The following is a 24,915-nucleotide window of genomic DNA, read 5'->3' as shown; positions in this document are numbered from 1 at the left end:
ACTATGATTTCCTGTTGGAACAGCTTCCACAGCCAAACTCAAGGTTGTCTCATGATGAGCTGGCCTTCGTGACTGAGAGCCATTTGTTATTTCAATTGACCGACTTCCGTTAATGGTGAGAAGTAGCATTTGCTGTGCTTCCAGATGTTGGCAGGCAGAGGCACATGGCGCTTGTCTCAGTAGCTTTTGTCTGACGGTTTTTTCTTGCATTCAAGGAGTTACCCCTGCATGATAATGCCACAGCCCTGAGATTCTGTGTCAGCTTACGCTCTCTGAGTCTGTTAGTTCCTTTGCTTGTTCTCATGAGCCCGAGGTGTAACATAACCTGTTCCGTCTATTTACTCCCCTTTTCTTCTCTGCTTTCAGAGTAGACAAGATTACAACTGAAAGTGCAACAACTAAAGAAACCAATAACATCCCCAACCACAGAGTTCTCATTAAACCAGAGGTCCAAAACAATCAGAAAAATAAGGAAATCAGCAAAATTGAGGAAAAAAGAGCCCTAGAAGCTGAGAAATATGGATTTCAGAAGGATGGCCAAGAAAGACCATTAACAAAAATTAACAGTGTGAAGTTGAACTCTCTGCCCTCGGAATATGACAGTGGGCAAGCCTGCCCACCTCAGAACGTGCACTATAGACCCATCAATGTGAATAGTTCAGATGGCAAAGCAGTGAACGTCAGCTTGGCAGATGTCCGGGGTGGGAGTCACCCAAATGCAGGACCCCTGGCCACAGAAGCTGATCGAGTCCTTCAGAGAACGAACTCAATGCAGCAGCTGGAGCAATGGATTAAAGTCCAGAAAGGACGGAGTCTTGAAGAAGAGCCCCGAGGGTGCGTACCCTAATGTGACAGCCCAGTTTCTTTGATGCTGTGATGGGGCAGGTTCAGTTACAGGACTGGTTTGAAGTATGTTTTCGACTTCCCACTGTCATTAGTGGGTCAAATGTGAGGACTTTCTGGCTCATGTTTCTGTGGATAGATAGTCTTTCTGACCCAGGACAAAGGACAGGCTGAAGTTGAGGGGAGAGATGAGGGAGGTGAAGAGGGCCTCTATCCTTCCACCTTCACCCTATTTCTCCTCTCCTACAATTTTGAACTGTGGTGAGCCAATGGGAATTTGTCTTTAGCCCTAATCTTTAGTCTTCTGTTAGCAGCTTCTACAGCGTCAGGGTCTGAAAGATCTCCTTAGACAAGAAACCTGGAGCCCAGGCGTGGTAGCACACACCTGTAATTCCAGTGTTTAGGAATAGAGGCAGGGGGGATCTAGAGTTCAAGGCCAGCCAGAGCTACACGATGAAACTGTGTCTCTAAACAAAACCGAGAGATCTCTCTGGGACCAAAGTTGTGGATCAGTGTGCCTCCCGCGCATTAGGTTCAGTTTCCGGCACTACAAAAAAGGGAAGGGAAGAAATATCTCTAGTTACTCGATTGTAACCTAATTGTTTGGAGAAAGTTCCTGTGTGAAGTGAGAGGAGAGAGGTCTGGCCCCTTGCCATTTTTCTTTTTTCTTTCTTTTTTTTTTTTTTTTTTTCGGCTTTTTGAGATAGGGTCTCTAGCTGGCCTGTAACCAAGCTGTTAGACCAAGCTGACCTCGAACCCACAGAGATTTGTCTGCTTCCTCCCAGAATGCTGGGATTAAAGTCATATGCCATCGCTGCCTGGCTGTAACTTTTTTCTCAAAACACAATTTATTAGAGAAAGTATGTTTTATTTTAAGTGGGTTTTCCACGTTATCTTACATGCTTTATGTTGATGATATGGTTTGTACTGTATGTGTACAGTGATTTTCATGGAGATCACTCTGTGATGTTATTGTGACTTCTGAGTCATAGAAAACAAAAAGCGTGACTCCGATGGTATTCTGGTTTACCGCTGAAACCTGTGAGGTGTGGGAGGACTTTCTAGTTCTGCTCAGTCACAGTGGTCGGCCTACACTATGGGAAGCTGTCTTCAGGAGCATGGCTCCAAAGCCTGGGTAGACTAGGCTTGTTAGCTCTCCCAAGGCTGCAAACACTCCCCCCCCACCCCACCCCACCCCACCCCGTGAGGTGTTGCTCACCCCTGTCTTCTCCGTCCTCAGCACTCATTTTAGGGTTTTCACAGGAGAGAGTAGTGGGTGATAGTGACTTCCAGTCTGTAAGTTGTAAACGTCTACTCTGTGACATAATGGCTGAGTCGTAACAATGAATTATATACTGAAAATTGACAGGACAGATTTCTTTGTTCATTTTTTGAGACAGAATGTTGCTATGTACACCTCTGGCCGGCCTGGCCCCCACCTTATAAGATACCCCTGCTTCTGCTTCTCCATTGCTAAGATTCAAGGTTACGCCCTGCCCCTGTCCCTGCCCCTGCCCCTGCCCTCCAAGACAGTGTCAGAATTGCAGGTTACATGCAGTCATGCACACACTCAGTTTGATGTAGCATTTCCATGGTATGTGTGTGTTTTATGTATGTTTGTAACTTTTTTTCCAAAAAACTATGACTAAATGTTCAGATTTAACCAGTTACCAGGAACTTACACATTAAATTTAACCAGTTACCAGGGAACTTACACGTTAAAGAAGCAATGAGATAATTGTTTCACTTCCATTTTGGCCACAGTCATATGTAAGCAAATTACTGAATGCACGGATGAGAAAATAGAATTTAATTATTGGATGAGACTACAAAGACAAATCAAGTCTCATACAATGTCCGTAGGAAAACAAATAAATAAAATTTGATTAGACAGAAAAACAGGAAGTAGTTCTGAGGGTCAGAGTGTTCCGAGGCACTCCAGATCACATTCAGGAAATAATTTAGACTGGAACTTTGCCAAGTCGCTTCCTCTCAACTTAAATCTCACTTCAAAGAAAAATCTTTCCCTCAAATGAAATAGTCCTTCCTTGAGTTTACAAGCGTAGAGAGGGTAGCGGGTCCCTGCAGTTTATATTTTCATCTGTGAAGTCTTGGTGTTAGCCGGCCCAGGAGGGTTTTCTAGCCTTTTCTGCAGAGTGCTGCCCCCTCTGCAGCTGACAAGGGCTTTCTTTGCTTCTTCCTCTTTAGGTTCCCCTGAGTGCTTGTGGTGTGGCATTCTTTTCAGATGACTCAAGGCCACTTTGCATCTCATCTGTGTTCCTAAATACACCTCGTCCCCAAAAAACACAAACTTTTACTGGTGAAAGGAAATATCATAATTCATGAAAGAATTTTTTCCATTATGAAAGGCTTTCTTTAATTGCTAAGACCCTGGTAGGAAGCAGGGGAGGTTTAATGTTTAGTTGGATGGTGGGTCCCTGCGCTGTACCCTGCCCCCTTCCTCCAGCTCCCACTCCCTTCCCCGAGCTGCAGAGTGTCTTTGTTAGTAGCAGAGCTGGTCATTGTCGTCCCGTCCCGTGTCCCCCACCCCATCCCCCCGGGCGGATCACAGGCAGCTGATGCTGAATGGGCTCACAGTACGTGCTTCTTAAGCTTTTACTTCAGAGTAAATCACTCTTTGCCTACTTTGAATTTCTTTGGAACAAAATCACTGAAGTAAATCGTACTTGTGAAAATCAGGCTCCTAATGCTGGATAGCATGTGAGACAAAAAATGAATTTGCTTGTTAATAACTTGTTTTTCTGCTAAGAGTCCCCTAAAGTTTCAAAGATGTCAGAAGACCATTTTAAACTTAACCAAGGCGATGAGAAACACTGCAGTCAGTAAAGACAGCAGCTCACGTGACAGTGACTGCTTCAGCAGAACTGTAATCTGTGCTGTTAGTGCATAGGTCCTCACGGTGTGTTTTAAACTGGCGACGCCTGTCCCTTCTGTGTTGGCATGCTGTGTTAAAGTTGCAGTTAATGCTTCTGTGGTGTGTCTTATATTTCTTACTTAACTGTGTGAAATTTCTGAAGCAACCTGGGGTGGGTAAGTTGCCTCAGGGTTAGTGTCTCAGCTGGAACCGACCTGAGATAGACTGCTTAAGGGGGGGTCTTGGATGGGATCAGCTTCCTCTGACTGTAGCACTTCGGAATATATGACTGTGGGGCTTCCAGCTTTTCTCCCCTAATTTCTGCCTTTCGTGCTATCAGAGAGAAGTGGGGGGGGGGGGAGATAGAAAGCTGTGTTGGGGAAGGGGCCAGGCGTACCATGTGGGAGAACCACAAATAACTGAACTCTGTTCTGGTCACATGGACTGTTTTCAGCTCCCAGAGCTGCCTGGGATTGGTCGAAATGCAGGGATTGTGGGCAGGGGCATTGTCTTGAGTTTTGCAGCCTCTGAATGTTGTAACAGGCTTATTATTGGTTCTCAGCTGCTCAGCCCCAAAATAACCACACAGAAACTGTATTAATTAAATCACTGCTTGGCCCATTAGCTCTAGCTTTTTATTGGCTAGCTTTTACATCTTAATTTAACCCATTTCCATTATTTTATATTTTACCGTGAGTCTCGTGACCTACCGACAAGGTTCTAGCATGTCTGTCTCTGGAGGCAGCTCCATGGCTTCTCTCTGACTTCTTTCTCCCAGCATTCAGTTTAGTTTTCCCCACCTACCTCTATTCCCTGCGCAGGCCCAAGACAGTTTCTTTATTAACCAATGGTATTCACAGCATACAGAGGGGAATGAATCCCACATCAGTTGAAAATAGAGAAGAGGAACTAAAATGATGAAGGAAATATTATTCAGGAGAGGTAACTGAAGGGATCAGAGATGTTTTCAGTATTAGTGAAGAATGTGACCTTTTGAGTTCCAGACAACTTCATGATCCAATCTCTTGTAGGCAAGAAAGCACTGTCAGTAAAGGGTCCGTGTGGCTGCTGGGAACACAGGAAGGGGCCCAGCCTTCTGCAGTCGTGTGCTTCCTAAGCTTCTGCCTTCTTCATCTTCAGTTTTGTTTTCATTTCCATCTGTGGTATTGGGTGGGGGGGTGGGATGCCCGAGAGGCCAGAAGGTCAGACGTGGATGTGGATGTCAGAAGAGCAGCAAGCACTCAACTGCTGAGCCGTCTCTCCAGCCCCAGTTAATTCATTACGGTAGATGAGTAGTTGGAATATTTTTCATGTATAACATGCATGCCTTTAGCAGATTTTTTAAAAGAAGAGATAACTTTTTATCATTTAACTATAAATATTTGGAAATTGCTGGTGTAATGAGTGCGAAAAGGAGATGGTTGTGTTTTCATTCGCAAACTCTTTCTATAATGTCAGACATTAAGGGAATAGGGATGTGATAACCTGGCTGGCCTGGAATGTACCATACAGACTGCACTGGCCTTGAGCTCACAGAGATCCAGCTGCCTTTATCCCCCAAGTGTGCCCTTCTCTCCAGCTGCTCCTACTCTGCCTTTCCCTCTACTGCAGTATTGTTCACAGCCACACAGAGAAGATATTCTATCTACCTAATGAGAATTTCTCATTGAATAACAGTATATAATTTTATACACCAATAGAAACTAAGTATGTAGTTTGCCTCATAGCCCAGAATATACCCAATCCAATGCACTAGGTCACAGTAAAATCTGTTCAGGGACTGTGTGTTTTGTTTCTGTTGTTGAAACAAGATCTCATTGCAACCCACATGCAACCCGAACTGCTTCAGACCTATTGTATCCCTCCAGAGTGCAGAAATACGCCACCACACATGCTGAGTAGTGTCAGAGAGCTCTGGAAGAGCTGGAGAGATGGCTCAATAGTAAAAATTACTTGCTGCTTTTCCAGAAGACCTGGTTCAGTTCCCAGCACCCATATTGGGTAGATCACAACTGCCTATAACTCCAGGGTATCTGACACCCTTATGGCCTTCATAGGCTCAGCACACACGGCATACGCACACACTAAATTTTTTTAAATAAGTCTTTAGCTTCCAGTTTATCAGCCAAGGATTCAGATTATTAAATGTAAAGTAGGGGCTGGAGAGGTAGCTTGGCAATTAAGAGCACTTGGTAGCTCACAGCCATCTGTAACTGTCGTTCCAAGGGATCCCATGCCCTTCCCCAGTCTCAAAAATGGTGCACATATATATGCATATATGTATAGCACACCCATACATATAAAATAAATAAATACAAACATAAAATATTCTTAAGAACATAGTTAAGTAGATTGCACCTCAGTTTTCACCCCCAGTTGACGTGGTCGCAGCATCTTCAAGCGGCTAACGCTGGGAGGAAGCAGCAAAAGTAGGCGTGGTGTGCTGAAAGCAGCTGGATTGTGCTCTGTGGGAAAGTACGGCCCCGAGAATTTAGTCTTACATACTCTTTTCGTTTGGTTGTTTGGGGTGTGGGTTTTTTTGTTTGTTTGCTTTTTTGTTGTATGAGGGGATTGTTGTTTTGTTTTTTGTTCGGTTGTTTTAAGGCAGGGTCTTACTATCTTAACTAGTTGTGCAAAGGGGAAGACTTGAGGTTAGTTAGTTCTTGAATATTCCCTTTTTAAATTTTACTTATTTAGGAGGCTGGAGAGATGGCTAAGCAGTTAAAAACACTGACTGCTCTTCCAGAGGTCCTGAGTTCAATTTCCAGCAACCACATGGTGGCTTACAACCATCTATAATAGGATCTGGTGTCCTCTTCTGGCCTACAGGCAGAATATTGTATAAATAAATAATTAAATCTTTAAAAAATTACTTATTTATATGTTAGGAGGTGGGTTTTGTTTTGTTTTATTTTGGGAACAGTTTAGGGGTGGGCAGAGAGTGTTTGTTTTTGTTTTGTTTTTAAAGTCAGGGTCTCACTGTATGGACCAGAACTCACAAAGATTCTCCTACCTCTCTACCCATCAAACTGTGAGATTAAAAGCTTGGATAGTCTCATTACCAACTGAAGTGGGGTAAATACTTCTTCTGCATCAAGCTAAATCCGTTTTGTGGAATTTATCTTCACACATGATTGCCATAGATTCTGTTTATGTATCTACATTACCAGATGGAATTTCATTTAAAAGCTTTAGCTTTTGAGCAATTTATACCTCACATAGCATTTGGCCAATTGGTCTTCCCTCCCTCCCTTTCTTTTCTTCTTCTCTCTGTCGGGTACTGAGGTTCAAACCCAGGACTTTGCACCCGCCGAGCGAGCGCGCCGCCCCTGAACTTTGTTCTCTCACGAAAGGCAGCTCGTACCAGGGCAACTGGAAGTAGTGTCGCTTAAAACTGCAGAAACCGCTCTGTTTACTGCGTCTTTTTCATGCTTTCAACTTTTTTTTTTAATTTTAGAGTAATTTCTTATCAAACATTACCAAGAAATATGCCAAGCCACCGAGCCCAGATTGTGGCCCGCTACCCAGAAGGTTACCGAACACTCCCAAGAAACAACAAGATCAGGCCTGAGAGCATTTGCAGTGTGGCGCCTTCTGGCCATGACAAGGCCGGGCCCGGAGCAGAAGAGAAGCGGCGGTCCATGAGGGACGGCACCATGTGGCAGCTGTATGAGTGGCAGCAGCGCCAGTTTTACCACAAGCAGGGCACCCTCCCTCGGCACAGCTGCCTGGGCAGCCCCAAGGCCATGGGGAAGCCTCCTGACCAGACGATGCACTCCATCCCCGCGTCACCTTCCCATGGGTCCGTAGCTGCTTACCCGGGATTCTCCCCACCGCGAACATATAGGTCAGAAGTGTCCTCGCCCATCCAGAGAGGAGATGTCACGGTAGACCGCAGGCACCGGGCGCATCACCCTAAGGTAAAAGACTAATTTTATGTTAACTCTATGCTTAAGGATGTTGTATTTTCTTTCTAATATACTATTTGAAATTAAGTTTGAGGAAAGAGAATGGGAAGTTAACAAGGCTGTTTTTGTCTTTAAAAAAATTAAAATTCTGTCAAGATCCCATGTGTAGAACCTAAGCTTTACAAGTTTCTCTAATCCTTTTATGTTGAGACAGGGTCTCTGCATTGCCCAAGCTGGGTTCACACTCCAGATGCTCTTGCCTCAGCTTTTTTGGGCTTCAAGACAGGGTTTCTCTGTTGCTTTGGACCCTGTCCTGGAACTCACTCTGTAGATCGGGCTAGCTTTGAACTCAAAGATCCACCTGCTTCTGCCTCTGCCTCTGGGATTAAAGGTGTGTGCCACCACCACCTGGTTTAGCTACTCTTCTATTGCTATGGTAAAACCTGATGCCCAAGGCAGCTTATTGAAGGAAAAGGTGTTCAGGCTTACAGTTTAATAACAGCTCATCAACATCACAGAGAGGAAATGGCAGCAGAAGCAGCAGAGAACTCACATCTTTTTTTTTTTTTTTTTGGATTTTCGAGACAGGGTTTCTCTGTAGCTTTGGTTCCTGTCCTGGAACTAGCTCTTGTAGACCAGGCTGGCCTTGAACTCACAGAGATCCGCCTGCCTCTGCCTCCCGAGTGCTGGGACTAAAGGCGTGTGCCACCACCGCCCGCCCGAGAACTCACATCTTAAACTCCAAGCAGGGGGAGGAAGCAGCGTGAGAATGGCTGGTGGTTTTCGAAGCCTGGGGACATACTTCCTTCAGGAAGACCAGACCTCTTGAACCAATCCAAACAGGGCCCAAGCATTGAAATCCCCACGGCTATGGGGACACTTCATTCAAGCCACCACAGGACACCACACCCAGCGGAAGGGTTTTTTGTTGTTGTTTTGTTTTGTTTTTTTAAACAGACACGTCATTCATTCTTTATCTGAGGACATATCTTGTTCTTGTTTTATTTTTTCCCCGGTGCTAAGAATCAAATCCACCTTGTGCATGCTAGGCGAGTATTCTGCCCCCAGACTACATTCCAGCTCACACTGGGGTTGGGGGAAGAATATGTCTACATGTAAGTGTGTGTAGCCATGTGTGGAAACCAAGTTCAATGTTGAACATCTGCCTCTGTCACTGTCCACCTTATTCTTTGGGACAGGGTCTCTCACTGGACCTGCATTGGCTAACTGGCCGGCCAGTCACTGCCTCCCAGCACTGAGATGAGAGATGTTTGCGGTCACACGTAATTGTTTTTATGTGGGTGGTAGGGATCAGAACTCGGCTCTTTTTGCTGGTAAATACAGCCGGCACTTTACCAACTGAGCCAGCTCCCCGGACCACACTTGTTCATTTTTATTGACTTTTTGTATGCTTGACAACTGTACCTTCCCACTGGCATGCCTGCAAGTTCGCTCTGTCTTTATTAAGGGCAAGAGTATTGACTTCACCTCTAACCAAATAGCTGTCTGGCATTGAGATCTCTTATAGACTCAAATTCATTGTTAGTATCTAGCAGTATTTAGCAATATACTTAAAATCAAAATGTTTGGGGACTGAGAAATGGATGGTTAAGAGCACATACTGCTCTTGGAGAAAGCTCTTTGGTTAACTCCAGCTCCAGGTGATCTAATACACTCTTCTGGCCTCTATGAGTAATACACACACACACACACACACACACACACACACACACACAAATTAAATCTTAAAAACAATGAAGCTGTTAAGGGCCCTGGTTTGTATGCTGAGAATCAAACATGGGTCCCTGTACTTTGTGGGAAAGTGCTTTGTCATTGTGCTGTATTCTAGCTTCGTAAATCCATGTAGAATCTAAATGTTCATTTGTGGGCTGGAGAGATGGCTCAGAGATTAAGTGCTCTGGTTGCTCTTCCAGAGGTTCTGAGTCTGTTTTCAGCAAGCACATGGTGACTCACAACCATCTTTAATGAGATCTGGTGCCCTCTTCTGACATGAAGTCATACATGCAGGCAGAACACTGCATACATAATAAATAAACAAATAAATAAATCTTTAATAAATTTTAAAAAAAGGTTAGTTTGCCTCCCAAAGAAAATGCTCAGTTTGAACCTTTGCTTTTCACTGAGGCCAGCTTCTCACTTTGATATGCACTAAGAATCTTCTGTGTGCATTCCAGTTTTATTACATGTGATGATAGAAAACGATGTGTAACAAAAAGTTGATTCAGTAAAATTAAGCTAGGTGTGGTGGTACACACCTGCAGTCCCAGACCCAGGAGGCTGAGGCAGGAAGATCACACGTCTGAGGGTCAGTTGGGTTATACGTTGTGAATTCGTCTTTAAAAAAAAATAAGATTTAAAAGTGTCTCAAGGTGATTCTTTGTATGTGTGCAAGCCTTTTTAGAACAGGTTATGATATAGTCCAGGATGACTTCAAACTTGCCATATAATGGAGGGTGACCTGAGTTTCCTATCATCCTGCCTCCACCTGCCAAATTTTAGAATTACAGGCATGAGCCCTTCTCCTGAGCTGTTTCCTTTGTTTTTCAGTTTTTAAGAAGGAATTCTCATAATCAAGGAGGTTAAGTGAATCTGCTAATTAATTTGTTTTTGTTTTTAAAGACAGGGTCTCTCTGTGTAGCCCTGGCTGGCCTGCAACTTGCTCTGTAGACCAGGCTGGCCTTGAATTCATAAAGATCCACCTGCCTCCTGAGTGCCGTGATGAAAAGGCATGCACTACCACTGCCCAGCCAAAATTCTTAATTGTGAATATATAAAATCAATTATTTCTCTAGGTATTGTTTGCATTAATAGTGCAGAAACCCTAAGGACAAGAGTGATCTAAAAGCAGGTATGAGAAACCAGCCAACCAATAAAATTTGCAAAGCTGTCCAGCTGTTTTGCTCCTGCCATTAGGTTTTCTCTAAAGAGTGTGAAGCAGGGCCAGTGAGATGGTTGAGCAGGTAAAGATGCTATGTAAGCCTAGCAACCTACATTCACATAAAGGTGGAAGGACAGAGCCAGTGCCACAGAGCTATCCTCTGACCTCACGTATGCATGACCCAGACAGCAAACACATACACAGTAACAATAATAATAAATATAAAATATGTGTCTATGGGCCCAGGCATAGTGGTTCACGCCCATATGGATAGCACTCGGGGAGTGGAAACTAGTAGATTAGGAAATCAAGTGTGAGGCCAGCCTGAGCTCCATGAGGTCCTGTCTCAGAAAAAACCACAGCAGCACACACACACACACGCACTCACACAGTCCTGAGAACAGGAGATAGAGTGCTGATGAGCCAGTTTTCGCAGAATCGCTCTTTTTATTTGCATCTGTATTTTAGTCAAGTGAGGAATGTTGGTATGCCTCTCATAAACACTAATGACAGTTGTAATTGGTATTTTGTAATTAAATTTAAGATCATTCATCAATAACACTGAATGTTCCCCACTGAGTTATATGTTGTCTCTGTTTCCTAGCATGCCTATGTACCTGACAGAAGGTCAATGCCAGCTGGCCTGGCCTTAGCGTCTGTTAGTCCTCAGAGCCTCCAAGGCAGAACGGTGAGTGTGATAAGTTTGCTTATCGTTTGCCTACTTTATTTGCTGCCCAGAAAGGCGTGAAGCTGACATGGCTTCTAAGTGTGAATTCTCAGACGTCACCTGCAGAAGAAAACAGCACTACCTTTGTGATACAGATTGTACAGCGAAGAATGTAGACTCATTTAGTCATGTCAACATCTTTTTTGCTGCCTTCCCCTAAATGCCCAAATAAAGGAGAAAGTTCAAAGTTTACTATTTAACTCTGGGTTTTTGATTTATTGTCCCCTTTATCTTCAAAATAAAAGCCAGGCAGGCATGGTGGTATAGAGAAGAACGGCTGTGAGTTAAGGCCAGCCATGACTTCCTAGCATACAAAACTATTTAGTTGGAGTTTTGTTTTTGATGTTTTGTTTCTTAAAAACCCAACGTAGCTCAGCTTGCAGAAGATATACTAGACCTGGATTCAAGACCAGCCACCCCTATACCAGTGGTTCTCAACTTGTGGGTCTCGACCCCTTTGGGGTTGCATATCAGATATTTACATTATAATGCATAACGGTAACAAAATTACAGTTACGAAGTAGCAACGAAAATATGGTTTAGGTTCCCCACAAGTGTTAGGAAGGTTGAGGACCACTCCTTAAACACACTCAGCAGACTTTGGAGTGATAATTAGGAGAAGTCCAGCCAGCATCTGTCTTCTGATGTCTTTTCCCTGTGCTTTTGTTTTATTCTGAGACCAAGTCTTGATAGAACATGCAGCAAGCCTGGTCTCGGTCGCTGTTCTTGCTTGGCCTCCTCAGTGTTGGCATTATGTGAACATACTGCCTGCCTCACATGGCTTTTCTGTGAAATTTAATATAAATCAGCCACCTTAGAGCCAAAACTACATTGACTTATGTATTTACACAAAGAAAGACTATACATGATGATGGTTCATGCCTTTAATCCCAGCATTCCAGAGGCTGAGGCAAGATTGAGAGTTGGAGGCCAGCCTAGAATACAGGAGGGGAGAATCAGACAAAAAAACCCTCAGCAAGTATATTTTCTATTATTTGAAGTGAGGATCTTTCATATCAGTTACTCAAATTTAAAAAAAAAAAAAGTGTCTTTGCTTTGGCTTGTTTTTAGGCAAGGTCTTGACCTAGCAGTCTCCCTGACACAGCCTCTGGAATACTGAGATTACATCACCAACACTGCTGGAATGCTTTTTTTGGGCTACTCTATTGTGAATAGATTAGTCCTGTTTGCTTGGGGATGTGATTGTTAACACTCATAGGATTGATGATGGTGATTATTTAAAATTCTCTTCCTACAGTAATCAAAACAAACTCATCTCTTTTATTACAAATAAATGTCATATTTCATCATACACATTTAGATAATAGGGAAATAGTTCCTGGATTTAAAGTGATTGCCATGTGTTTACTAAAGATGGTGAATATATTTTATTAAAACCCAAGAACTAAGTTGTGGTAGTGGTGCACACCTTTAATCCCAGCACTTGGGAGACAGAGGCTGGCAGATCTCACAAAGAAATCCTGTCTTGAAACAAAACAAAATCAAAACAAAACAAAAACAAAAAAACCCAAGTACTGTTAAATGCTAGATTGTGGATCAGTCAGGCAAAAGCAGGGGCGGTCGCCAAGTAACTGCTGGCTGTCTGGTGTTTTCTCTTTCACTTTGCTCCCTCTAGTGGCTGTTCAGGATCAGGTTTATTTACCATCACCCCTATCCTTTTCCAGCCAATAATGCCTCTTTTTTTTTTTTTTCCCTCAAAATGTGACTGTGCAGCTACCTTATAGTCTTCTGTCCTTTTGAAAATGCTATCATTTTAGTCCATGCACAAACTAGTTTAGTTTGGATTTTCTGTCAGAAATCAACGTGAAGTTTAGAATATTCCAATCTACCAGAGTATAACAGTCCCTTACTCTCTCCCCTCAAGACCTCGAGAGCAGAACATGACGATCAGGAGATAAAGCCTCTCCCAGAGTCATGAAGTCACAAGGTGCCCTTCTGAGTTCAGAGCAAAAACAGATGGGCTTTTATCTGCAGTTTGAAGTCACATGCCCTGAACACTGTCTACTGTTAACTATAAAAGCCTGTTGCCTTCTTTCCGTATGTGGCCACCTTCCTCTGAGGGGCCAGTGGGAAGGTGTAGTTTACTTCAGTGACGCTGTGCCTGTCAGAAGGCAGTATTGAAACCATGCTTGGGTCGCCAAAGACATTCATGGTATAGAAAATGGGGCACAACAGCAAATGAGCTGGGCATGGGCAACGTGAGCTCAGCCACGCCCTGCCTGGGACGTTAGGGGAAGAGCCCCTTGCCCCACCCTCGTGCTCTGCAGATGAAGGGGTTTGTTTCACTGTTTGTTGAAAGCCTTCTTCCTCCGGATTCATAGTAACCACGGGGGAACCAGAGTCTCCCGTTTCCAGAGGGGGTGTGCAGGCTGGGTGCTGGGGGACACTCGGAGCAGTATTTGCTTTCCTGTTTTCCCCCCTAAAAAGTAGGACTGACATTTTAGTCGTAAGAATGCTGCAGAAACTCTATTGACGACATGACCCAAGGTGACTAGCCTCACACACCGAATCGTAGAGTTCGGAAATAACACCCAAGTTTTACATCTCTGACATGCAATTCTTTTTATTCACTTGTTCTTTGAAATGGTGTGGGATGGGCCAGCCTTGTTTTGTTACTGGAAGTGTCTTAGGTGTGGTGTTAGCATCCTGCTGACATCTTCCATGAGCAGCTTAACGGTTGTTAGCAGTTCTCTGTGCAAAGCGTGATGGTTGGGTTTGTGAAATACTCTGGAGAGTTCTGAGAAAATGCCTGCATCCCCTGTTGTTTTGCTGTAAAGTAACACTATTCCTTCTGTCTCTCTAGATGGCTATGCATTTATGTAGGACCTATCATAGTGCCTAGGCACTATGATGCCAACCGTAAGAGGAAACTTGCCAAGAAATCTTGGTTTAATGTCTGTCACTTAAGACAACAATTAATCTGTTTTCCACTGTTTGGATTCTTAAATTGTACTCCTTCAGCCAGAGGAGCTTACGCTGCTGCTCATAAAGCTGAGACGGCAGCAAGCGGAACTGAGTAGTATCCGGGAGCATACCTTAGCACAGCTCATGCAGCTGAAACTTGAGGCCCACAGCCCAAAGGTCAGCTATGGAGACGTGTGTCGGGCATCATCACTCATCAATGCATCCTGTGTCCTTGGTGTCAAGCATGAGCCTGTACCATCCTCGCAGGGACATGATAGTCTCCTATTGACCCTTTGAGAATTCAGCTCATTTTCATGGCTGTACAGTCAAGAAAACACAGCTGGTTGGGAGGAGGAAGGAGGAGCTCGGTGAGGCCTCGAGACAGTGCCGCTGTTCAGTACATACTCTGACTTCCACAGCTGATAGGACAGTAAGGTACCGAAAGCCTGTGTTCACACGAAGCAGTAAGCTGAAAATTCATCATAAACCCTTGTTCCTATGGGGAAGAAATGAAGGCATAATATTTCTCAGCTCCCACATGTGGTTCCAGCACTCAGGATGTGGTACAGGAGGATGGGGAAGTTGGAGGCCGGTCTGAAATCTCTCAAAGGGTTAATAGCTTCTGTGTGTGTGAGGAGGGAGGGTGTGAGGCTTCTACCTGCTAAAGCCATTGCAAGTGTTTTCCTACTTAATAACTCAGTGTCTACAATTTTACACACTTGGTGATGTCATCTGTGCCCTGACAGCATGTTTGTGAAGGTTGTGTGCTGTGATGCTACGCTGTTTTGCTCGTTACCAACTGACCTTTTGATGATTTGCTCTTTGTCCCTCTTTCCTTGATTGATGGCTGCTAGAATGAAATTCTTTCACATCATCTTCAAAGGAACACCATATATTTGGATCATCAGGTGGGGTTTGTAGAATTTTCTTACTATCACACCAAGTAGAACTTAATGATTATAGTACAATTTGTATGGCTACTTAACGATCTCAATAATAATAATAATAATAATAATAATAATAATAGTGTGACTTCTATAAGTGACAGTCAAGAACACTGACCAAAAGCCAAAAGGCATTTGTGAGGGCCATTGGAGGATTCAGAGACCAAGTCACCTAAGATCACGAGCCTATATGCTTTCTGTTTCTTTCCTTATATCTCATGACAATGCTGACGAAGTGAGCTTTATCAGAGCTGGGAGCAGCCAGTGAAGGAACACTGTGAAGAATGTCCCGCTGGCAGCTGGGGAGGGCGGGGAGAGCAGTGGTTCTGGATTCTGCATGGAGTTTGCTGGAGGCCGCCTTTAGTTGCCTGTTCTGCCTCCTTCCACCATTCAGTCTTTGCCCAGTGTGCAGAGCCTGTTTCACAATGGCCTGTGGTTCTCCCCATTGCCTCAGTGGTAGGTGGCCAAGGGGAGTGACCACAAGTGAAAGGCATGGTGGCTCATGCCTGATTTCCTGAGCTGCAGACTGAGACCCTATCTATCTCATGAAAAGTATCGGGAAACCAGGATTGTCCCAGGTTTTAGTGTCTTAGACACTAAGTAGGCCTTGGTATCTTATCAGACATGATTTCTGCTAACAAATGAATTCTTTAATGCAGATCAGGCTAAGCCTACCTTTGATTTGTCTTAAAATGTATAGGTTTGAGTGTTTTACCAAATAAGTTCCTAGAGGAAATGTTGTAAGACAGGTGTTTACAAATTCAAAGAAAACGGTAAATGCAGCTCTATAGATTCAATATTTAAAAGGATTTTATGCCGGGGCAACCCTTTGTAGACACATTCAGTCATTTCCTTTTAAAGAAGCACACTTTCTTAGCATGTAATTTACATACTTCCCATTAATTTTTTCATGGTTTTACCTATTGGAGTGCTTCAGAAATCAGCATTTTGCTACCCACGTTCAGATCTTCATTGCAGAGCCTGGGCTGATTTTGACAGCAGTATAATAAAGATGCGTACCTCACATTCTAAAAAGCTTCTGGGCAATCAACTGTCTTTAAACTTCCTCTGCACTGTAAACTAGCACACATGACAAGGTAGCCCACAGCCCTGGCCCAGCAGTTCAGAGGCAGGAAGATCAAAACTTCATGACTGACTGGCTGTCACAGAAAAGTTTACCCGACTCATAAATAACCGAGCAAACCATAGATTATCTGAAAACCTGTGGGGTATTATAAAAGTAGCGTGAGCATAAATCACGTTACCGAGACCCTTTGGGAATAAGCCCAGTGATGTGCTGTGGCTTATTAGTAATCTCAGTAATGTCCGTTGTGAAATTACAGAGACAGAACTTTGGGAATTGCCTGACAGAGGAGTCTGCCACACCCAACACTGGTCCGGAGATGCTTTTCAGTCCTGTACCCGGTTCCCAGAATGGCGCAGATGCCGTCTCAGGCTTGTGTGCCATCATAGTCTCTAGGCTTGTGGTTATGCCATGCTAGTATCCCGATGTAGTACAGTGAGATGTGGTCATCTGTGGACTCTGTCAGCAGAGCTGTCAAGGAATTTGCCCTTTCTCAGATTCTGGAACAGTTATATTAGTGTTCCACTTTTAAATTTTATAATAATAATTATAAAAATGGATGTTTTGAGTGGTACTTTGCCTGTAAGTCTAACCACTTCTGATAATAAACATGTGGCTATTTTTAGATACCAGCTAAGATTTAAAACTTTTGTGAACAGAAACTCATCTATATCTAAATGTGTATAACCTTCAGATCACTTTGGGGCTCGGCTGATGGCCCAGTTGGTAAAGTGCTTGTTGGCCATCCCCAGAGCCCAGCATAGGAACACACTTGTAATCCCAACACTACTGTGGTAGAGACAGGCAGTCCCCTGTAGCAGTCTGGCCAGCCAGCCTAGCCAAACCTGCAAGCCTCGGGTCCTTCCGGGCTTCAAAAGGTGGGTGGAGTCCCAAGATGGATGATCCTGAGAGACAACAGTGTTCACCCCCTAGTTCAGACGCATACACATTCACAAAGGGTTACCTAAAGAAAATGTCTCCTTAAATATATTTAAAAATTGTTTCTAGTGATGTATTGAAGTGAAAAATTTTGAACTGCATTATACATTGGATGTAACTATAGCTATACAATATGTAAAAATGATTATGATAATCTTAGTTTAGTAGAGTTTCTCATTCAGCTCAAACCTTTGCAGCTGTCTGTCTGGTTCCTGCCAGTAACTTGTTTGAGCTGACCAGGTATGTTATTTTTGCAGGCAGTTTTGGGTGTCTGGGATTTATAGATTGACTCATCGGTTTTATAGAACCGCAAATTAGCAGATCAGAGGAAGAGTCTCTGAGCAAACTCTAAAGTACACACCTTGAGGAGCGTGTTCTGGCTGACTCTCCCTCTCAGCTCCTGCTGGTCCCTACTCACATTAAGTAGAAGCGATCCATACAGCCTTCCTCTGGCCTTCTGTAGGTGCCACAGCCACCCAAAAGAAAACTTGAGTTCATTTAAATTCTATTAATTTCTAACATGATTTGTGAAAATAGAGCCAGAAGATATCCCCTGAGCTATTTCGGAGGTGAAAACAGGGAGACAGGCACGTTGAGCACCCAGTCTGAAGAGCTTGCCTCCTGGTCTCAGTAGCTTGAGCGCTGGAACATGACTTCTCGTCCTCTCTTTTGAGGACAGGTGGCTACTGAAATGGGTGTGGTGGTCCATACCCTTACTCCTAGGGCTCAGGAGCTGAAGTGCTAGGGTTGCTGGGAGATGCATATAGTAAGTTGTAGGCCTGCTGGACTACACCCTTAGACCCTGTCTCACAAAATTAAAACATAAAGAACAAAAGCTGTGCTGGACTTGTCTCCCCTCTGCTTTCTGCTTTACTCTGAAATGAACTATCACAGATTGTTAGACAGCACTGTGGTAAACTACTTGAGATCTGTATTTTTAGTGCTATTGTTATTTACTCTCTGGGAATTCCATACTTGTGTATGTTGTATTTCACTCATCTCCACTCCCCCAGGCTCCCCACGACACATGTCCCTCCCAGCGCCATGTCCTCCTTTCCATAACCCATTGAGTCAGTGAGCTCGTCTCATTTGGTTCTTCTGACCTCCCTTTCCATTCTAAGAGCAGTAAAGAGAGACGATTTAGATGGTTCTCTTTCTTCCCCCCCTCCCCCAATCTTCCTGCCCCTGTCAACTTTCAGGGAAGACAGTACTAACAGAAGCTAGCACATTGGAAATGGTGGTCCAGAGAAGACAGGAAGCAGCAACACAGGGGCTAAGGCAGCCAGGCAGCAGGGGCTGACGTCAGGAACTAAAACCTTTTACAGTATATCTTCTCAAACAGTATTAAATGCTTAGGAGGTGGCAAGAAAGTCACCTTTAATACTGCTTTCTTCTAAATTTTCTTTTAGATTTTTATTTTAATGTGTGTGCTTCACCTGCATGTAGCTAGGCACACCACGTTTGTGTCTCCAGAAATTTCCTGCCTAGGTATTGGCCATTCAACTCTTTATTAAACCAATCAGAAAATGCCTTAGGCAGAGACAGGTCTTTACAGTGTACATAAAGACTAACCCACAACAGGAAATGATACCAAGATGAGAGCAAAGTGTGAACAGGAATGAAAACTGTAGGTACCCTGGACTTCTTCCTGTTAAACTTTGACAAATGAACTGACAGTGGGGAAGTTATACGACTTCACTGGGTAATCATCCTGGTGAACCAGACAGGAGATTGGCCCCACCCTTTAGTGTCCTAGGTCTGAGACTGGCTGCCACTACCCTGAGGCTGCGCTTGCGTACATGAGCACTGGGTGGGTTAAATACCAGTACCACTACAAAGATGAACTGAAGAGATGTGGGGAGATGGCTCAGTGGTTAAGAGTACTGATTGCTCTTCCAGAGAACCCCAGTTTGATTCCCAGTACCCAATGTGGCAGCTCACAACTGTCTATAACCCCAGTTCCAGGAAATCTGATGCCTTCTGGATTCTGCATGCACGTGCTGCACAGATATGCATGCATGCGGAACACCTACACACATAAAATTAATTAAAAGATGTTCTCACTGAGCTCTCTGGCACAGGCCCAATATTCCTAAAGTAAATGTCTTTGTCTGTGGCTTTTACCTCTGGCAAAAACACTAAAAGCAAAGAGTAAATAGGATCGCAAGGAGAGTGTGAGTCATTCTGTCCAGGGGCTTTTTGGAACAGACTGCCTCATGGCTGGGTTCTTCTATCTGCAGAGATCCCCAGGTTGCACAGGCGAGTTTCCTGGGAATTGTGTCCATGGGCGAGGGACCACTGCCCTAAGTAGGTTTTTGGTTCAGAAGTTTAGATTATCCTGTGCATTGCAATGTTTTATCATCTATCCTAATATAGAGTCATTAATTGGCTCCATTGATGAAGGAAAAATCCGGCTGCAGCACTGCACCAAGTGATGCTTTTATGGCCTCTGTAGTACAGGATAGTCATGTGTGGTCATGTTGTGGCCTGTGTAGTACAGGATAGTCATGTGTGGTCATGTTGTGGCCTCTGTAGAACAGGATAGTCATGTGTGGCCATGTACTCTGCAAATGCTGTGGACGGCGCACTCCTAAACCCTGGGAGAATAATCATAAACACCTGCCTGCTTAGAAATGCTGAAAATTTTGTTAGCCATTTACTCTTCCATTTTGGAACTCTTGTCTTTTGAATGCTTTGGCTAACTACAAAGCCCGCTGCATGAAACTGTACTTTTCTAGAAGGTAGAAATATAGCTGGAAATGTCAGTCAGTTACTCAGTTACTGAGTCCTTGCTGAATAAGTTTTATTTTAAATGTCCTTGAATGGGGGCCTGGAGAGATGGCTCAGCAGTTAGGAGCACTGGCTGCTCTTTCTGCCATCCTGAGTTCAATTCCCAGCAACCACATGATGACTCACAACCATCTGTAATGAGATCTGATGCCCTCTTCTGGCCTACAGGGATACATGCAGGCAGAACACTATATACGTGATAATCTTAAGAAAATTTTAAAAAGCCCTTGAATGATTCTACGCATATATGATTATACTGTGAGAAAACCCAAGAGTGTATAAAAATGCCTATTAAGACTAATTTTAATAAAATGTGTTATCTAAATGATAAGAACGTTGGGTATTATAAAATTTTAATATCCTTAGAGAACTAATTTTTTTCTGACTAGTCTTAAAAAGAACTGGCATTTGGTTTCAGTTTTATTAGTGAATAGAGTTAAACAGTATTATTTTACTCCTTCTAAATCCACAGATTGTCGCCCTCTAGAAAGTTTATTGTCTTTTTATATTTAATGCTTTACCATCTAACATATGTAGAAGTGGCTGTTAATTGGCTGTATTGATTAAAGTAAACGTGATTTAGCACTGTCGTAGTTAGGTTTATTTTATAACCGTCGGTGTATTTTATAGCTTTAGGTGCTTGCTTGAAATTATTGGTGTGGATTAAGTCTGTGCAACCATGGGGTGAAGTGTAAGCAACTGCTGCTAGGAAGATACTAAAGTAGAGGATATATTTACAGTGTCGTCTTTCAAATCTACCTGTGATGTAAACTGATGTTTGCTGTATGCTCCTCCTGATTTGAAATAGATGAAAGAAAATGAACCTATTATCACCATGGTTCACACAATGATTGAGAACTCGGCGCTAAGACCACAACTGTACCAACAAGTAAGGTCTTGGTCAGTGAATGACACTGCATTGTCACCTGCAAAACCCCTCAGTGACAGCCCTGTCTGTCCTCAGACCTCCTCATAACATCGGTGTCTTCACATTTTGTTTCTGTCTGTCTGAGAAGCCACACTTCATCCATGGGCCCCGAGATGCTGTGGTACCCTGAGCATGGCTTTGCTGAACCCTTGCTGTTGACTATCCCATATGTCATCTTCCTAAGGCTTTTGTTTACATCCTGTGGTCGATAGATACTTGGAGGTCTGCAGTACACTTAGCTGAAGTTACTAGGTTTCTGTGTGTTAATTCTGAAGGCATTGCAAATGCTTGGCAGGGAGAAAGATTTGAAAACCTGTTTTCTTTGAAGCACAGCCCTGCAAACCTTTGCAAGTCCAGAGTTCGTTCATTCCACCTGTGTGGGAAGTGATGATCTGGTTTCTATCCTGATGGAGTGGAGCCTAGCCCACGGTTGTAACATAGGAGGGCTGTTGGTTCCCCTGTATTAGCATTCCTATGCATCCATCCGGGCATTTACTCCCCTTCCTGCTCCTTTCTCGCACATCCCCAGTGTGTCGGGGAGTTGGCAGGCTTTGCCTTAGGAAGCTTGGTAACCTGCAGATCTGCAAAGGAAGTGCCTATCCATTCCTTCCACTTATTATTTATCCATGGTCTAAATGTTCCTGGCTCTGTGTTCAACGGCATCAGCTTCTTCCACTTCAGCCCCCTCCAGTTCTCCAGTTCTCTGGGCAATGGCCTGTTAGAGTATTTTTAAACCATAACAAAGAGGAAAGAATTAACTCACATGAAAAATGAATATGGATCCTAATTCAAATGCGAGAAGCACCAGATAAAGGAAGCTTGTGAAAGGCCCAGGTGCCTCTGTCCTTGAAGTGTGCTTGTGGGCAGGGCACAGGACTGCTTGATGCCGAGAGGTTAGGCCTCCTCTGGGCCCAGTTTTCAAAATGTTTAAATGGCTGAAAACATCTTTAATTCACAAGAAATGACCAAAATACTAAATATTTAAAGTTAAGCAGCTTTACTTGAAGAAAACAGAAGGGACACCTTACCTTTTAGTGTAACTGTACACATGTATAGCACAGCCCTCCATGGTGCATGTGTGAACATCAGAGAGCATCTCCAGGCTCCAGCTCAGTTTCCCAGCTCAGAGGCAAGGGCTTTACCCGCTGAGCCATCTCTCCACCTCTATAGTTTTGTCCTGGGACTGCTTCCTCCTAAGTGCTGGGATCATACTGCCCAGGCCACCAAGCCTGGCTGAGACCACCTTAATTTGTATATTCTCTTAGGTGGCCTCCTGAAAACCCACCTGGACAGAGGGATTTCTCCAAATTGACCAAATAACAAAGATCTAAAGTTCAGTAGTAAACAAGTATCAAATTATTGTTTTGTTTTATTATTTTATGTGTGTGGGTGTTTGGCTTGTATTACATGTGTACCTAGTGCCTGAGGAGGCCAGAAGAGGGCATCAGAGCCCCTGGAACAGACAGACTCGAACCCAGATCCTCTGGAAGAGTAGCCAGTAGTGCTGAGCTGAGTCTGCAACTGCATCAAGATTTTTAAAAATCTTCTGAATTCGTTAATTCGCTGGTTGTTTTATACGTGACACTTCCTGTGCTTTTGGCTTTATAAGATGGTAAGTTCTGAGGAGGCGGATGAGGAGAGCCAGCGTATGCCTGCCGTGCTGTCCGCATTGTTTGCTGGCCTTGTTGGCTGGTTGTTTTGGTGGCGGTGGTAATGGTGTTTTGTTTTGTTTTGTTTTGGGGGGCGGTTACTTTTTTGGTTTTTTGAGACAGGGTTTCTCTGAATAGTCCTGGTTGTCCTGGAACTCACTCTGTAGAGCAGGCTGGCCTTGAACTCACAGAGATCCTCCTGCCTCTGCCTCCCTGGTGCTGGGGTTAAAGGAATATGCCACTACCACCTGGCTACTTTTTTTTTTCAATGTTTTTAAAATTTAATAGAAAAGTCTTTTGGAGTATGTGTGTACGTGTGTGTGTACATGTGAGAGAGACATCACAAGGAATTTTAAAGGTTGAATTTGTGTGTGTGTGTGTGTATTTGGTTTTGTTTTTATTGTATTTTTTTGTTTGTTTGTTTTGGATTTTGCTTTTTGGCAGGGGTTGGGGTGCTTTTGCTTTGTTTGTTTTGGGTTTTGGTTTGGTTTGGTTTTTTGGATAAGGTCTCACCACGTAGCTCTGGCAGCTCACTATATAGATCAGACTGGCCTCAAAGATCCACCTGCCTCTGCTTCCTGCGTGCTGGATTAAAGATATATGCCTCACCTTGCCTAACTCTAAAAGTTACATTTTAATTAATATGATTTATTTTAACTTAGCGCCAAAGCCAGCATTAGTGAAAGAGAGAAAAACCAACAGTAGACTAAGGCTTAGTGATGACAGAATTTGCCAGCCTTGCTAGATTCTGGGTTCCATCCTCAGCACAACTAAGGAGGGAGAAAAGAAAATGAAACCAAGAAGAAACTGACAGAAGAGGCTCAGCTGCAGCTCCTAAAGGCAAGGTAGACCAGCTAGATAGCTCGGAGAGCCCTCACCCCAGGCCTAACAGCCTGAGTCAGACCCCTGAGTTCTACATAGTAAAGGAAGAGTTATCTTCTAACTTCCACGTGTGCGCTATGATAGGGGTGTATCCCCCAACACACACACACACACCAAGAAAGGCTTGGTTTTGAATGGGGGTCTTTGTGTTTTAGGAAAGTACAGTGCTATTGCTGTTTAGTAGCATACTATTGTGATTCCAGCTCTTGGGAAGTAGAGACAGGAAGATCATGAGTTCAGAAACATCCTTGGCTGGGTGTTTGTGGTGGTGGTAGGAGGTTTTTTTTGGTTTTTGTTTGTTTGTTTTCATGGGGTTTTTTGTTTTTGTTTTTTTGCCAGTCTGGTCTTCATAAGACCCTGTCTCAAAAAGGAGTTGAGGTGCTGGAGAGATTGCTCACTGATTAAGAGCACTAGGGACTCTTCCAGAGGACCCAAGTTCAGTTCCTAGCATACATATAGTGTGGCTTAAAACCAACTGTAAGTAACTCTAACTCCTAGGAATCCAACACCCTCTTCTGCCCTCCATGGCCACCTACACATATATGGAATATGCACATAAATTAAAATAATGTAAAGAAAATGTCCATTGATACAATAAGTATCCTGTGAATATGATATATTCACCTGACTATAAAGACATCACTCAAAAGCTAGAGCAGCTGGATGAGCTGACCCGTGCCTACAGTCTCTGCACTATGGAGGATGGGTATAAGAAGTTCCAGGCCAGCAGGGCTATATCACAAGGCCCTATGAAAAGGGTGTAACTGTGCAGTGAGCACTTCTGATGCTATGGCAACTGATAGGAAAGTGAGTCTTAAATGGCTCTCTTGGGTAGAAACCGAGGTTCTAAACAGTCACCATCAACTCCTCTTAGTAGACTGGTTTTCTTTTCCTTGGTCCTTGGACACGGATGCAGTTTCTACTCTTAACCTCCATATAGCACTCTTCATACACGTGTTGTGGTCTAGTAAAGCTGCTTTGCATTTAACTTTAAATATGAAGCAAAATTACGGGAACATCTTAATAGCACAAGGCCTCTCGCCTTTAAGTTCTTCAGTGTGAAAACTAGTGTGGGCCTTCTCCAGTTGGTATCATGGATAGAAACATTTTAAACCTCGCTTCTTGTCCCTTTTCCAGGGAAAATTGTCAATGCTTCCTTGGGTCCAGGTGCTTTGGTCTAGACTTTTGTGGGGGTGCTATTGGCTGACCTCTACCTGCAATAGCAAACAAACATTCTTTTACCGTCAGATTCATTTTTCATGGACTATTCCTTTCTATAAAACCTTGTGGCTTAATGATCATTCTGCACACCTGAAATAGTCACAATTCATTTGCATGAGATATGTGAAGTAAAGTCGTAAGATGAAATATGTAATTGAAGGATTTATTCATATGTTTGAAATGCTTGAATTTTTAACCTTTTGATCTCCACGTTTCTAGATTCATTTAGTGCTCTCCGCTGTTTGTTTTCAAACTATAACAGGCAAGCCCTATCTTTACAGAGGGGATATATAGCCAGACA

General features: G+C 43.6%; 1 protein-coding gene across 32 annotated transcripts in view; it reads left to right on the top strand.

The window, feature by feature from the left end:
- The window catches only part of Plekha5 (pleckstrin homology domain containing A5), a 164,287-nt gene that overhangs the window by 110,616 nt on the left and 28,756 nt on the right, over positions 1-24,915 (top strand). For 19 of the 32 annotated variants that reach the window (XR_009057990.1, XR_009057989.1, XM_057784212.1 and 16 more), the window contains 6 exons: positions 367-834; positions 7,176-7,638; positions 11,130-11,213; positions 14,235-14,354; positions 15,032-15,085; positions 20,743-20,823. Coding sequence is in view for 30 of the 32 variants with exons in the window: in XM_057784212.1 (XP_057640195.1) it covers positions 367-834; positions 7,176-7,638; positions 11,130-11,213; positions 14,235-14,354; positions 15,032-15,085; positions 20,743-20,823 (1,270 nt within the window). In the remaining 2 variants the exon portion in view is untranslated. Of the gene's footprint in view, positions 1-366; positions 835-7,175; positions 7,639-11,129; positions 11,214-14,234; positions 14,355-15,031; positions 15,086-20,674; positions 20,824-24,915 lie in introns of those variants that run through there. The other 13 variants (XM_057784307.1, XM_057784353.1, XM_057784298.1 and 10 more) reach the window with 5 other exon arrangements.

The sequence above is a fragment of the Chionomys nivalis genome, chromosome 1 (assembly GCF_950005125.1).
Source record: "Chionomys nivalis chromosome 1, mChiNiv1.1, whole genome shotgun sequence".
NCBI lineage: Eukaryota > Metazoa > Chordata > Mammalia > Rodentia > Cricetidae > Chionomys > Chionomys nivalis.
Note: the sequence above shows the minus strand (reverse complement) of the source record. Positions and strands in the feature narration are given on the sequence as shown.